Here is a 14,801-nt window from a genome sequence, read left to right on the forward strand (position 1 = left end):
TTACCAACAAACTCAGAATAGGGCCTTTTTGTCAAAATGTGCTTTGAATTCTAGTTATGTTTATAATACATGTATTTTGTGAAGCAGTTATGCAAAACCAACATTGGAAACAATTTCATTTCCCTCCACGTTTCTATGACTTTCATCGCAAAAAAAGGACATTCATCATGATAGCTCCTTGACATCATATGGAACTAAAAACAAATTCCAATTATGAGGTTCTGTCTACATATGGGCAATTCCAAGAATTTATGAACCTCACTATTAGAAATAAAACAACCAGCTCAATCGGAATTATCTTGAAGCTGCAGGACAACAAATTAGTGTTCATGCATGAGTCACGTGATTGTGCCATGTAATTTCTGGAAGAAGTGTTTTGAGTAAAACAAAATCAGCTTTTTAACCCCAGTGACCCCATGATGACGTTTGACAGCAATGACCCCAGTTTAGTCAAGTGACATGTTGGGGCTGGGCTACTGATATATAAACAGAAAATACATGTATGTAGAGATCACGTTCTGGGAATTAACTCGCAGAAAGTCTACCATTGCTGCAAAGCCATGATTCCATGTGTGTGGCACTCGCTTGCCGGCGCTTTTTTCCTTCCGTACCACATATTTGCTATTAAAGCATATAGCCAAGTGTGTGACTGAATGGATTTCACCAAGTATGATACATTATGCATCGTAAGTGGTTAAAGATTACAAGGTTATGACTAGCCTAATTGAAGAAAACAATGCATCCATAGAGTGGCCCCTGCTTATCTCCTGGGATTTATAATTGAATACCATCCATATAGTGCTGAAACTGATCCTCCAGGTTTGGTTCAGTTTGGTGAAATCCTTTGTGTAAATCGGCATCAGCATCGACTTCCTGCACTACGGTTGTCACAGCGCGTGCAATCAAAAAGGGGTTTTCCCAGTACCTTCCATGTAATTTCTGGAAGGACCAATGATGCCAAGCTTTAAAATGGTATAACTCTAAAAATATTGGCATTACGTGATTCTGTGCCGACGCTAAAGCCTAGCACAAAAAAAAGAGAAAAAAAAGAAGATTCCAAGGAAAAAAACAGGTACATGTACCTCATTATGTAAAAATCAGACCATCCCTGGAACATTTTAAATCACACTTTAATTCCACTTGTTTCTTACCAGAAGAGCACAGAGGTATTTCTGGATAATGCACTTACATTATAAGAACTGTTTAATGCTCTGTGTACGTTGTTGCAGTAGCGCTACTCTACCGGTTAATTGTCACTGTTGGCCATCATGTGTTATTTATTACTTTACTTTTTTTATCTCAGGTTCATTTTTAATTCAATTTATTATATAACTCTATAAAGCCATCCAACCAACCTGTCAAAGCCTGTTGAAGTGGTTTGATAGATAAGGTGACCATTAATACTGCTACAGCTTGTGTAGCAGCCATTTTAAAGAGTGATGCCTTTGTTTGGTTGGAAAGAATGAGTGAACCTTTGCCTTCATTGTAACTTAGGAGCTAAATCCTTCATTGCAGCTATGTGGTTGCAAAGGGCGATTTCTAAAGGTTACGTAACACTTTATTTTGAATGTACACAGACATGTTCACGTTGGCGGGTGAAATCTTTGAAAATAAATTTCTCCAGTTTGGAAGAATATATCTTCATGCAACTTTCAGAATTAATTTTCCTTATAATGATCCAAGTATGTGCTAAAAATAATTGTGATATGTTCATTACTTTTCATTGAAATTGGAAAAAAAGGCCTGGCTACGTGCAATTTTGGAAATGGTAACACCTTAATATTCAAGCCTCACGAATATTAAAGAGGTTCCTATCCTTTACGGAGTGCAGTGAAAAATTAAATAAAAGCCTCCTTCACGAGTTGTTTATTAAAAAAACAAATATCACCCTTTTTGCCGGCTTCCATTGGTCAATACTGAGACCCACACCATGTCAGGCCGAGTGACGCTAAGGCCGAAAAATACTTCTGCTTCCGATTACATGCCTTTCAAAAATAAGGTCGGTCAGTCAGATTTTTTTTGGGGGGGGCCATTTTTTTATGCAGACTGAATGCGGTATTCAATTATATGCGAAGTTTTAGCCTGAATTATTTCCACTGCACTACGAAAGCTATACACAAAATGGCCACAAAAAGTGAATAACACCTACCTTAATTATTGTCAATATATAAATTTACGTTCGATAAGTCTTAAAAAATAATGGAAAATTCAGGTCGTTTGTACCATATGCACAACACTAGTCAAGACGAGAAGCTGACCAAATCTCCGAAGTGTGTGATTCACTGTGCATGTAAGACGCGTGGCCAACAGACCTCGTTTTACGGTGGACATTTTCGGGAAACACGCTGCATTGCATCACTCCAAATACTAGAAGTGCGATCTCAAAATGAACTCTTGAACGCGGAAAATACATACACAGACAAGCTACATGTACAGTAGATCAATTCTGTGAACTTACTTGCAAAAATGTTCGTTCTCCATCGGTGTTTTCTTGGCATTTTTACGACGGTCGAATCCGACCAGTTGACAGTGCACCGGCCTGCTATATGCATCATGCTAGCGCTATCGATCGCATAGACTGGTTACCGCATTTTCATCATGTCTTCTAAATTGGCCCCTGCACGGCGCGGCGGGAACCATTTGTCGCTGCATTGAGCTCGGTTTACGCACGTGATTATAGTCACCATGACATCGAATTGCGAAGTAGTCAATCGCGAAGCGAATTTGTAACAACGGAGGTTTCTTTTGAAAAAAAAGCGCATGTAAGTAAGAAAACAAATAAAAACAAACATTTTTTTACGCAAAAGGGTTGTTAAGAGGTATTTTGTGAAGACAAAAAAAACAATAAGATTTTGTTTTTATTTTTTCAATCATTCTTTTTTGGGGTGGGGGTGGGGAATTGCCGATAACATGTTGAGGGTCGCAGCCTAAAAATAGGGTAGGTCGGGTAACCGGAAGCAGATGTATTTCTTTTTTGGCCTAATGAATATGCTAATATGCCCTTCATCATTGTGTGCCGGGCCGAAATCGGTCAGCCATAGCACCTACAGCGCTTTGCTAAACAATGCACATGGGTTGGGTTGGCAAATAGTTTTTTTGATCCTCTTCGAATTTTCCTTGGAGATGGTTCCATGTGTAACACTAGCGTCTGCAACAACAGATTAAGCTGAAATTCGGAACATACTTAGATGATGTAAGTGTTCAACTACTTGTGAAATAATAACTTGGATAAATTCCTAGAAATTGGGATGAATACATACATTTTGGGAAGTTTTTGAACGATTTCTTCCAGACTTGAAGGTCAACTTTGACAGTAACCGACGCTATGCCTTCGCAACAATATTACAGCACTCACCAGTGGTGACCAACCACATCTATCAATGCCAGTTGAAGCATGGTACCCTCAGTTAACATACATGTACCTACCACAGCCTGTCAATTGTACCAATATATGAGACCAGTTTACAGACCTGTTAAAACCATAGAGCTTTATTAAATTACTAGAGCACTAACTCCTCATTCCTGCGCGCGAAGACACTTTGAAGCCGTTTTGGGCGCAGACATTTTGAATTCATGTGCGTGTTTGTAGAACATAATGAAATTAGATGGATTGAATTTTGAAAGTGTACTCTAAATGCAATGCGCAAGTAGAACGTATGCAAACTTCTTTTTTCTTACGCGTGTTAATAATCTGCAGCGGATATGCGCACGCAAAACGAAACGCTTATTTCCTGATTATGCTTTTCCGTTTTGGGCGTATCTGATTCGATGACACACTGGTATGGAATACAAACGCAGATATGCAAATAGACATACAAAATACGTACAAAATTACAAATAGTCGTAATTCTCCATTGATTTGTGCAAACATGGATGCGCCCAGCAGGCATCACTTTGTACAAGAGTCAGCGCTCTAGTAATCAGGCATGCAACTGGGAACTTGGAAGTCACAAAAAAAAACGTGCCTCATAGCAATGTTTAACTGTATTATGGTAAATAAATTACTATATTCTCTGTTAATATGAACTGACCTGCAGCTTGTACATGAGCAGGATAGTGCCTGTCTGTGAGCAGTGGTTCTGGTAGATCTCCAAGCAATGTCTTCAAGACACAAGCTACATCATGTGCAGTGAATATATCATTCTCAAGGTCGACCAAAAGGCCACAGTTGATTTTGTCTTTTAAACGGCGTTGACGCTCGGAGTTACCAGGTATTCGGAAAATACCTTCCTTTGTAATATCTACATTAAAAAAATATTTTAAAAATCAATAATTTTTTCATCAAAAAACGGTTCAAACATTGTTTGAAAAATTCATCTTATGTATTTCTAGGTGGAAGTTTTATTCTGAACACAACACCCAATTCATCACTATCTATGTTTATAAATGTGGAATTATATCCCAGTCAAGTGTCACTTTTGAATTTTCTGCGTAACCTTCCCAGCTTGGTTACAAGTTAAACACTCGTACTTTTACCCTAATAATTCTTGCTGTTGAACCTGTGAATAATTTCAGTGACATGAAATTTAGTCCAAAATTCAAAACCTGTTGCCAGAAATTGGGCACAAAATCGGCTGAGTGTTCCCTGACGTCATGCACTTGAACAAATCTTGGAAAATCCCACGTTATTGACGTGAACATTTAAGAATTTTGATAAACCATGATTATCTTTAGCCACATACCCGACTTAGAAGTTTGTCAAGAACTTATTAATATTTTTGGGCACAATTTCAAGTGCACTTCGCAATAAACTTGGGAAATCACGCCAAAATAAATTTCTCTTTACTTTGTACTGGGTATGATAACTCAAGATTTATGAATGGGAATGTTTAGAGCCTTATGCAATCTTCTTTACAGTTACTGTAAATTTCCTGAAAGTAATCCGCTTCGGGTCGTTGTATTCAGACTTGTACCAGTCCACTGGACCTGTACGGGAAAGGTCTGTGTGTTTGCTGTTTTAGCTCCTGCCCTTCTGCTGTTAATTTTTTTGAGTTTATACATATATTGGAAAGCATGCTGTTTTCCATAATTACTCTTCCAGTGTCTTTGATGAGATGAATGTCGCAGACTCCCGGTAGTGCTTACTTCTTTTTCGCTGGTTTCATGCAGGCGTGCCTGCGTGTGCCTGACATGCAGAAGCATTGCACTACTGGTAGCATTAGTGGCCGTGGGATTATCACTCCCTAACTTGCCAACTGCCAAATTTTTATTTCCCAACTTCTCTTCAGAGGGAACATCTTCAGTCCTTCTGATTCAAATGAATATCACAGGCGTAAGGAAAAAGGCACGCCTGGATTTTTCTAGGCGTGTGATTTTTCTAGGCGGGTGATTTTTCTAGGGGTGTAATTCTGTGGTCCAACAGGGACTATACAATCTGGGGTTACACCTCTATGTTCCGACACCCCTATGTTCCAACACTCCTATGTTCTGACACCCCCATGTTCCGACTGCACATATTCCTATTCCTAACTTTAACCCTAACCCTGAGTAACACAATCTTATGTGCAAGTTGTCGGAACATAGGGGTGTTGGAACATAGAGCAGTCACCCAATCTGGTACCTTTTTATAATATTCATCTTGGTTAACAGTAAAGCCATTTCAAGAGCTCACAGATGTCATGCTGTAAATGTATGCCGAGGTGTGCAGTACAGAGGGATTCAGGCGTGCGATTATTTGCACTTCTCGGAAAGCTTTTAGGAGTGCGATAGCGTGGGGGTGCGATCGTACAAAAAAACGGCTGCTTGAAAAAATGGAACTTTTTTATGTGTGAAAAAGCAGAGTCCGAGTCTGACACAAAGTCCCCGTTGTCATCTTTATCTTGTTGCCAAGCCCAGTTCTGTTTGTTTATCTTTTAATTGTACTTCTATGGCCTTTAAGCTGTCCGATCCTTCATTCACTTTGACTTTTTCCATATTCCTAATATTTATTCTGCTTACCCGAATTTCCAAGGTAATATTCGACATGAAACATGCATGATTCCACAACACTGATGTCGGTGAACATGACCTTTGCACTACGCGATGCGTTCGACAAAAACATGTTTGGTACCCCGCGTTTTTTGTATTCACATACATCACTGCGATCGGAAACCACCGATAACTTAAATGATAGACTTGATTTCCAGGCTGAATGATACGTGTGCCTAGCGCACAACATGCCCGCACGCAGTGAAGCGTGTGTGAGGCGCCGTTGTATACTGCGTGCCAACTTGTACATTGGCCGCCTGCAGGCTCGGCAACAACAAAGACTGTTTTTAAGACTACTTCAACGAACAAGGTTGTACCGTGCGTGCGCCAACCAGTAAATTTACTTAATCGAGAGGGTTAACAAGGTAAATTCAACCCATTTCCACAATTTTTCTTCTCTTTTTCTGTTTATTTTTACGACCCCAAAAAAACAAAAACAGAATTTTGTGAGATTTAAAAAAAAACACCGGAATTCCAGTTAAAACCGGAAAAACGGCATCTCTGTACTGTTCTCTTAAAAACCTTCTGCATCTTGTGTTAACGATATGGAAGCAATTTTCAGCGGAATTGCCAAGACTTTTCTAATTTTTTACCCCCCCCCCCCCCAAAAGTTTATAATAAAACTTTCCCGCCTGGCAAACGAATGTAATCTGCTTGGTGCATACCCCATGAAATTCAGAGTGGGTATACCCCATATACCGCAGAGGAGCAGTATAGAACCCTTATTCAACTTTGAAAATACTGTAAGTTAAACTTGCGCGATCCCCTGGCATGCCGGCTGTGCTTAGAAAGTCAGTTCTTAAACACACTTTTCACTTAACCTAACCCCAAATCAACAATGACCTCATTTGGCCCCTAGATGACCTTTGACCTCAATTGTCTCAAGTCATCTTAAGTGCCCCTACCTAAAGATTATTGTCACCAAGTTTAATTGAGAATGATGTCTGGCTTTTCATATGACAGCACTAAACATTTAACCTAACCAAACTGGAACACACATACACATGGAGTGAGGGAATACACTATCGCAAAGGGATCCACCTTTCTTGGCTAAAGCCAGGGGGATAAATAGGAGCAGCTAATGCAGAATCAGTTAGAAGCCAATGCTGCAGTGGACGTTTTGTTAATATCGTTAGTAACTTGTGGCTGCTGTAATACTCACAATCCTTCAGGAAGTCAATGAGCTGCCGAGCCTGACGGTAACCTTCTTCTGTCAGAGGGGCACCAAATATTCCACTTTGAGAATTGGCTAAATATTCAAGCACAAACACCAGGAAATAAATTCATTATGCATGTATTTCTCTTGACCATAAGTTACAAGTTTCTCCAGTTACTCTTCATGTGTTGGGAATTTCAATCAAATTTGCAAATATCCCTACTAATTCAAAAATATTGTCACAAAAAACGTATGCACTTTGTTACATTACAAAATGTAATGAACTTGTTAGACCCCCACTCCCTGTACATTCCATTCTATTTGTTGAATATTTACGAAATGCACATTGCCTGAAGAATCAACAAATCGGATTACATACTGTTCTTGGATTATTTAAACCCTAAAAGGAGGGGTTGGGGGTTGGGTGAGGGGCTGTAGAGTGTGGGTGGGATGGACAGCATTCCCACCCCACCCACCTTTCAATATTTCTGCCAAATGTGCATTTCTCACTGTGAACATTCCTGACATTCTAGCAACAAGTCTTGCCCACATTTTGATACCAAATTTAGGACAATTGACAACAGGGTCACCGCACATTATTTAAGCCTGCACACCAGAAAAATATACAGGTACAACAAATGGGTAGTACAGATTGATGTGGTAACAGTTGTGCAATACCTCTCTGCTTGTTTCTGCTAAACTTTTTGACAAATGTCTTTCCCTGGCGCACATCAACAACACCCGCCAGCACCTGACCGAGTCCATCTGATCCACTGAAATCTAGAACATGAGACAACTCTGTGCAGCACCAGTCATTTAGCACTTGAGGGTGTTTATGTCTCATAGCTTCCACATAGTAGAGAGGGTTGCAAAGGTATTCTGCAGACATGGTGGACTGAGTAAAATCCACAAACCTGGTAACATCACAAAATGCGGATACAAAAATATTTCATTATGAAAAAGAAAAAGGAGTTAAGTGGGAAGAGTCACGAAACTGATGAAATGTTTCCAAAGATCAGGAAAGAGTCTACCTTTAAATAGCTGATTACTAGAACTCAAACTCCTCAGACCCTCTCTCAAAATATTGGCTTTGTGAGAATGATGAGAATGATGCAGACATGATTGAAAGCCCTCTCCAATGACACCAACATTACACTTTTATATTACTGTACCGGTATGTGCAGTACTTCAGTGCATGATTAGCAAACAATTCTTTGTACATTTATTACACTCATAGCACAATATTTTGTGCTTCTTGAAGTTTGTGCCCTTGCCGCCCTACCAATTGGACTTAATGCCCAAAGTTTTAAAGCCTCCCCAAGCTTTCTGAGGTACCCGCTAAGCTTAAAAAGCTGCCGCCATGCTTAAAACTTGCCCACCATGCTTAAAAAAAAAAAATAATAATAATAATAAAAAAGACAAACAAGTGGGACTACCCTTACCCTTCAGGGTATATTTTGGCCAGAAATTCTGCCAAAAGCAGTAACATGCAACACTTAATCAGGTCAAAAGTCTCAAGGCCAAACTGCCTCAGAGTCCCTGGTGACTGATGTGTTAAAAAAGATGATGCTGAGCCAGTATTGTACTTAAGTATAGTGTTATTGTGTTAGAAATGGCCTAAAAGCTGTTATCCATACACAAATTACATGTTCTTCTGCAAATAGCACCCACTAGCATAAAGAAATGTATGACTGCAAATAGCGCCCCTAACCTAATTATAGCCCCCCCCCCCCCCCCCCCCCCCCCCCCCCCCCCCCCCCCCCCCCCCCCCCCGCTTTTTGACAGCGCACCGACCTTTAATTTTCAAAGTTGGAGAACACTGAACGAGGAAATCAGTGGTAGGTTATCGTAAAAACGCGGCATTCCGTTCCGTGAAAGGCTTTCATGAATAAGTGGAATTCCATGATACATGTATGCTATTGTGGAAATGCGAAATACCTTGATAGCCTATCACAAAAATGTGGAATACCGCGATAGGGTATCTCAGCAACATGGAACTCCGTGAATGTCCGAATGTTAAAAACGAATTAGTTGGGTCCAAGTTAGCCCCACTAGTGTGGCCTCGACTTGGATCCAACTTATCGCCTATGTAACATGTCCGAATGTTAAAAAAGCAATTAGATGGGTCCAAGTTAGCCCCACTAGTGTGGCCTCGATATTGCTGCGCTATATCTCTGGCCACACGCCTGGTTTTCCCTACTACTGAGGCGCTTCTCAAAAAATTACGCAAATTTTCTTACATAAAATATGGTTGTAGGCCTATACTATGATGTCTCTGCTATTCTCCTCTGGAATGCTGAGGTCAGGTGTCCTAATAATAATATCCAATTTTCTGAGAAATTTTAAATCTTTCTGGAGCCCATACATGCCATATGCCCGACCATCTCCAAATGCCAAATGTTAAAAAAGGTGGTTTGTAGAGTCCTAGTTACCATGGTTACTCGGGCTAGTTGAGCACGCACAGAAAATATTTCAGAGTTATGGATCAACAAGCTCAACTTTTTGGGTAGATTTGTGTTTCAAAAAGTAGAATTTCAGACAAAGGTATTTCGTCTATCAAAGGGCATTTCCAAAAGCCATAGAGTGCTGACCCCCGAATTTTAAGGATCTCAGAAGGCAGACGGAGGAAGCCTTCTGATTTCAGAAGCAACTTCCACCATGTACAAACGCGTCGTCATGGTCGAACTTTGTCAAATTTTGATTTTCACATTTAGGTTTAGTTTGTAGGGTTTTTTTGCTTTACAACTACAAGCATACATTCGTTTGACCGGTTCCGCAATCGCAAATCGTCTGAAGCGTCTTGTGGCGAAAAAACGCGCTTTTACAGCAAGCTACCTATCTATAAATATGCGCAAATTACTCACCTACTTCATGATATGAACAGTTTTCTGCGATCGTTTGAAAGAGAAATTTGCCAGGACATTTTGTAGAGGTCGGTGTTTTGACCGGTTCCGCAAACGTTTTCCGGTTTTGCAAACGGCGCCCTCTGTGAGACTGGACTGAAAATATTCCTTGTTTACTGGCCAAATTTAGATCATTTTTGCCCCCAAAACCAGCCAAGAAAAGATGTGGATTACCTTTCCCTGTGCATGAGCCAAGGTCTGCACATTATAATGCGTCCAAATTTACAAAATGTAACTCCATGAAGTTGTTATGGATCTTTTTTTACGTAATAAATATCAGGTGATAATTATTTGACTTGCTTCAATCTGTAACTTCTTCTCATTGTCTTCTCTCCACAGGTTTCTTCAGGCTTGCGAGCTACAGTGCCTAGGGCGCTTTTGAGGAATCCTTGGTTTCATTACCAGAAATGATTAATAATAATAACCACATCAATTCCTTCCACAGAACCATCAATTCACATCGGAGTTCTCGGCTCACCAAACCCACTTTCTGGATGTCACCGTCCGCAAGCAAGGCAACTCACTAACCACTGACCTGTATTCCAAACCCACAGACACCCACCAGTACCTCCACTCCTCCAGCTGTCACCCCAGGCACTGCAAAACTGGCATAGCGTTTAGCCAGGCACTCAGACTCAGAAGAATTTGTTCTAATGATTCCGATTTCTCCCGCCATACACAGATACTGAGGAACAACTTGGTGGCCAGGGGTCACAGCTCTCGCCAAGTTCATCGTGCCATTGCCAGAGCTAAAGCTATCCCCAGAAATCTAGCTCTCACGGGAAAGGCCCCTGATGCCATGGCCAAACCCATGATTCCCTTGGTTACCACGTTTCACCCCAATCTCCCTCCCCTTCGCAAAATCACTAATGACAATCATCATATCCTCCATACTTCAGATCGCCTTGCCCGCGCCATCCCCAACGGCCCACATTGGCTTACAGGCGTCCTCGAAATCTACGGGACTTGATTGTTCGAGCTGAAGTCCCATCCTTAGATGCATCCCCGCCCACCCAGCATGGTACTTTCAAGTGCAGTTCCAGATGTGTTGTCTGCCAGATTCATATCCAGGAGTCTGACTCCTTTTCTGGCCACTCTTCTGTCACTACCCACAGAACCATTGGTAACATCACTTGTAACACCCCTAATGTCATATATCTTATTTCTTGCAGGGTCTGTGGAGTGCAGTATGTAGGTGAGACTAAGAATACGCTCAAGAAGCGTTTCTATGCCCACCGGTCAACGGTCAACACCAAGAAACTAGACACCCCTGTTGGTCATCACTTCAACCTGCCTAACCACTCCATTTCTGATATGATTTTGCAGGGCATTGAATCCCTTGGCCATCGCAAGGACTCAGTTCGCCTCAGCAGAGAGAAAGTGTGGATGAATTGTCTTCGAACTATTCAACCACATGGTCTCAACATCCAACTTGGAAATGATTAATATTTTTCTTCCTCCATTGTCTTCTGTTACAGATAATCCACCTGGTCTTCATTGTTTGTGTTTCCCCATCTTTCCCCATCTTTCATCCCTTTCCACCTCCATACTGTTCCCCCCCCCCCCCCCCCCCCCCCCCCGCATAATCCCCCTTCACTCCCACACTCTTTTGTCCGTTCCCACTCCCTGTGACCTTTGATCCTTCCCCTTTCTGGTCCCTCCCCTGTTCATACCAGACCCCTTGTGGTTTGCCATCTCCCTTTGTTTCTTTGTTCTCTCATCCACCCTCCCCTGCATCTTTCCACACCTTTCGCACCTAATCCTCCTTTTGTGTTTCTTCTTTCATCCCTGCATGTTTGTGTGCACCCCCATGTTAATGTATGTACCTCTGTCATTTCTGTTTTAGCCTCTGAAGAAGAACTTGCTAAGTTCGCAACGTCAGGCCACATTAATTTGTAGAATAATAATAATAATAATAATAATAAATCCAATGAAATGACTTTCTTGCTTTTTGAGCATTCTGTCATTCATCTTGCAACCACTAATAATATTTTTCTTTTTGTTGTTGTCTTATTCTTATTTAGACACTCTGACCATGCTCTGACTGACTTTGGATAGAACCAGACACAAACCTTGTACTGAATTGCTCCAGTTGGTTTTTTTTCCTCACATAAGCACAGACCAGCTATTTATGAATTTGAATTAATATTTTCTCCAGGATCATTTTATTTCCTATGACACTTAAGGAAGTGACTGCATGGCTGGATGAATTGGAACTGAATCATTGTCTGCAGGGGAGCACTGTTTATTAATATTATTTGTTTATTTAATTATTATTATTTATTTACTTTTGTTTATTCCCTCCCCCTTTTTTTCATTTTACTATTTTTGTGGGGGGGGGGGGGGAGTGTTTCAATTTGCTCAGTGTATAAACACAATATGCTTAATTTTGTGTGCACCAACATCCAATAGGGAGAACCTGGGGCCGGGAGGGGAGGGGGAACAGGCCTCAGCAGGCCAGATACATACAGGCCACATACATATTGTTTCACATTCAAATTAAATTTCACAAACAAATCAAAACAAATTGTTAAAAATGTCATAAATCCTATGGCTGTTTCATAGCAATGGCAATTTCTAATTATAATGTCGTTGGAAAGTTAAAGAGAGGGTTCAGTTACTCCTCATACGTTGCACATATTAACTCTGTACGTGTATCATGCTTGGGCAACTGTATTAGCAAACCTCATCTACCGTTCGGTGATGCTCTTAAAAGAAAATGTCAACACATTCATCAGTTGATCACGTACATCCCGATAACCATTTCAATATATTGACATGTGATACCTGCATTTGTAAAATGTACATGTAATACAAAACTAAAGCACTCAAGAAGCTACCCCTTTTAAATCCACTTCTCTTTCACAAGTACTGGTTAATAAAAATGTATGTAACGCCTTTAAATGTATTGCCTTTATGACACCTGCATAATACACATAATTTAAGCACTCCAGAAGCTAGCACTATATACAAAAAAAAGAACAAATAAATTAATTCAAAGGAATGGTGATGAAGACACAGCTACATGTACTTTCACTATAATATTCAACTTCTTCTTGACCTTCACAGGTAAAACTGAAAAAGATGTGCTGATGGCCTCTTATGGCCTATCAGGAGGCTGGCGTAATCTTTTTCTTTGTCTTTGGCATTGTCTGTATGAAACAGAAATTTTATATAAATCATTTAGTTTATGACCAAGTTGAGACAAAAATTGAGAAATGGTTTATAGTTTTTGACAAATTTTGTGCTCCAAGAAAACAAACAAAATGTGTGTCTCTGTACTGATGAGAGACTGGTCTTCATCATGAAATATTAGTGTACCTATTTTTCTTTTTGTTTAAAAGGGTAAAGAGTAAGGTTAGAACCCACCGAAAAAGGATAATTTTAAATTTACTAAATTACTAGAAATGTCCTTTGGGTTAGAAACACACCTGCGTTTTATTTTCCATATTATTATACATTATTTTTAATTGTGTCCCACAAACCTCACCTCCTAGCCTGGGCTGACTCATGCACCCTGGATGTGGAGAGTTGTAACTCTAAAATGAATCCAAACCCCTGAGGCACAACCGCTTCAACACCAAGTATGGGGTGTATTGTTTTAGAGCAAAGGAAAAACGTTTAGTGGGAATTTTGCTCACTAAGAAAGATTTTTGTATTTTAAATTTTGAAGTCCAAATTTTTTTTTATCCAAAACCTACAGTGCTGCTATCCGGAAGCTGGACAGAAACAAAATCATTTTGTTTCAATTTTGTTTTCAATTTTGCACTGAACACCCAGAAATGATCATCAAATTCGACATTTTTAAACAAGGATTAATAGAAATTCTCAATTTCTTTGTAAGTTGTTAAAAAAAAAAGATTCATGCCAAAATAAATAAAGTGCGCCGCGCTAGGCCTGGGCTGTCATCAACAATACTTGTCAATACTATCATAGCAGCACTGGTTAATACAGTCATACCATGGCCAGTGCCAGTGTATTGTATAGGCAGTATGAATGCGTTTGCGGAACCGGCCAAACGACCAGCAGTTACTCTGGTGGGTATAGAACAGTCAGTCCGCAGCGCACTGAAAAGCCGTTCATTTTATGTGCGCTGTATGCATGGCATTCCGGTGCGTGACCTCGTTTTGAATACTTAATGAGCTGTCGACGACCCATGGAATGTGGTCCGAAATATCCATTTTATTAGTCAACTATCAATATCATGTATATTTTCTTTTAGACAGAGAACCATTCTGTTATATTATCAAATCAGATTGGAAATTACGTGAAATTTAGAGGGAGAAATTTGTAACGGAAAAAAAACTTCGAATCTCAACGAATTGGCCTTCAAAAAACGACGGTATTCTCCATCTTCTGACAGCGGCCACAGCTCAATTTCACACCAACATCAGAGATAATGCTATATTTTATCCAAAAATTTTCGATTTCGCTTTGATCTTTAGCTAGTCTAGTCAGGGCGCAGAAAATTCTAACGATCTTCAAAAACCCAACAACGAAACATCCCGCCATGACAGTGCGTCGTTTTCCCGTGCCCTCATTGGCCAAAAATGACGTCATCACGAAAGATTTCATAATAACGTGTAGTTCATGTATCCATGTTACAACACGCACGTGGAATTTTGTGCAGGGATGGTAGATTTTTAACTATTTTGTTGTCGCTGTAGAACCCTTCGGAAATTATTCATCTGTTAAGTTAAATGTGCCCAGGGCCAATGTAAGTTAACACTTTTAGACTTTTTTTCTTCAAAATTGTATCCCCTTTATCAAATAAT

At 40.2% G+C, this 14,801-nt stretch overlaps 1 protein-coding gene across 2 annotated transcripts in view; it reads right to left on the bottom strand.

Annotated features, from left to right (window-relative positions):
* Window positions 1-14,801, bottom strand: part of LOC119734814 (rho GTPase-activating protein 19-like) — a 62,186-nt gene that overhangs the window by 43,083 nt on the left and 4,302 nt on the right. For both annotated transcript variants that reach the window (XM_038208397.1, XM_038208389.1), the window contains exons 2-4: window positions 7,802-8,037; window positions 7,130-7,216; window positions 4,032-4,241 (exon numbers count right to left, since the gene is read on the bottom strand). In XM_038208397.1, coding sequence (XP_038064325.1) covers window positions 4,032-4,241; window positions 7,130-7,216; window positions 7,802-8,012 — 508 coding nt within the window. In that variant the 5' untranslated portion in view covers window positions 8,013-8,037. The remainder of the gene's footprint in view (window positions 1-4,031; window positions 4,242-7,129; window positions 7,217-7,801; window positions 8,038-14,801) is intronic.

Source organism: Patiria miniata, unplaced genomic scaffold (assembly GCF_015706575.1).
Source record: "Patiria miniata isolate m_02_andy unplaced genomic scaffold, ASM1570657v1 HiC_scaffold_10, whole genome shotgun sequence".
Taxonomy (NCBI): Eukaryota; Metazoa; Echinodermata; class Asteroidea; order Valvatida; family Asterinidae; genus Patiria; species Patiria miniata.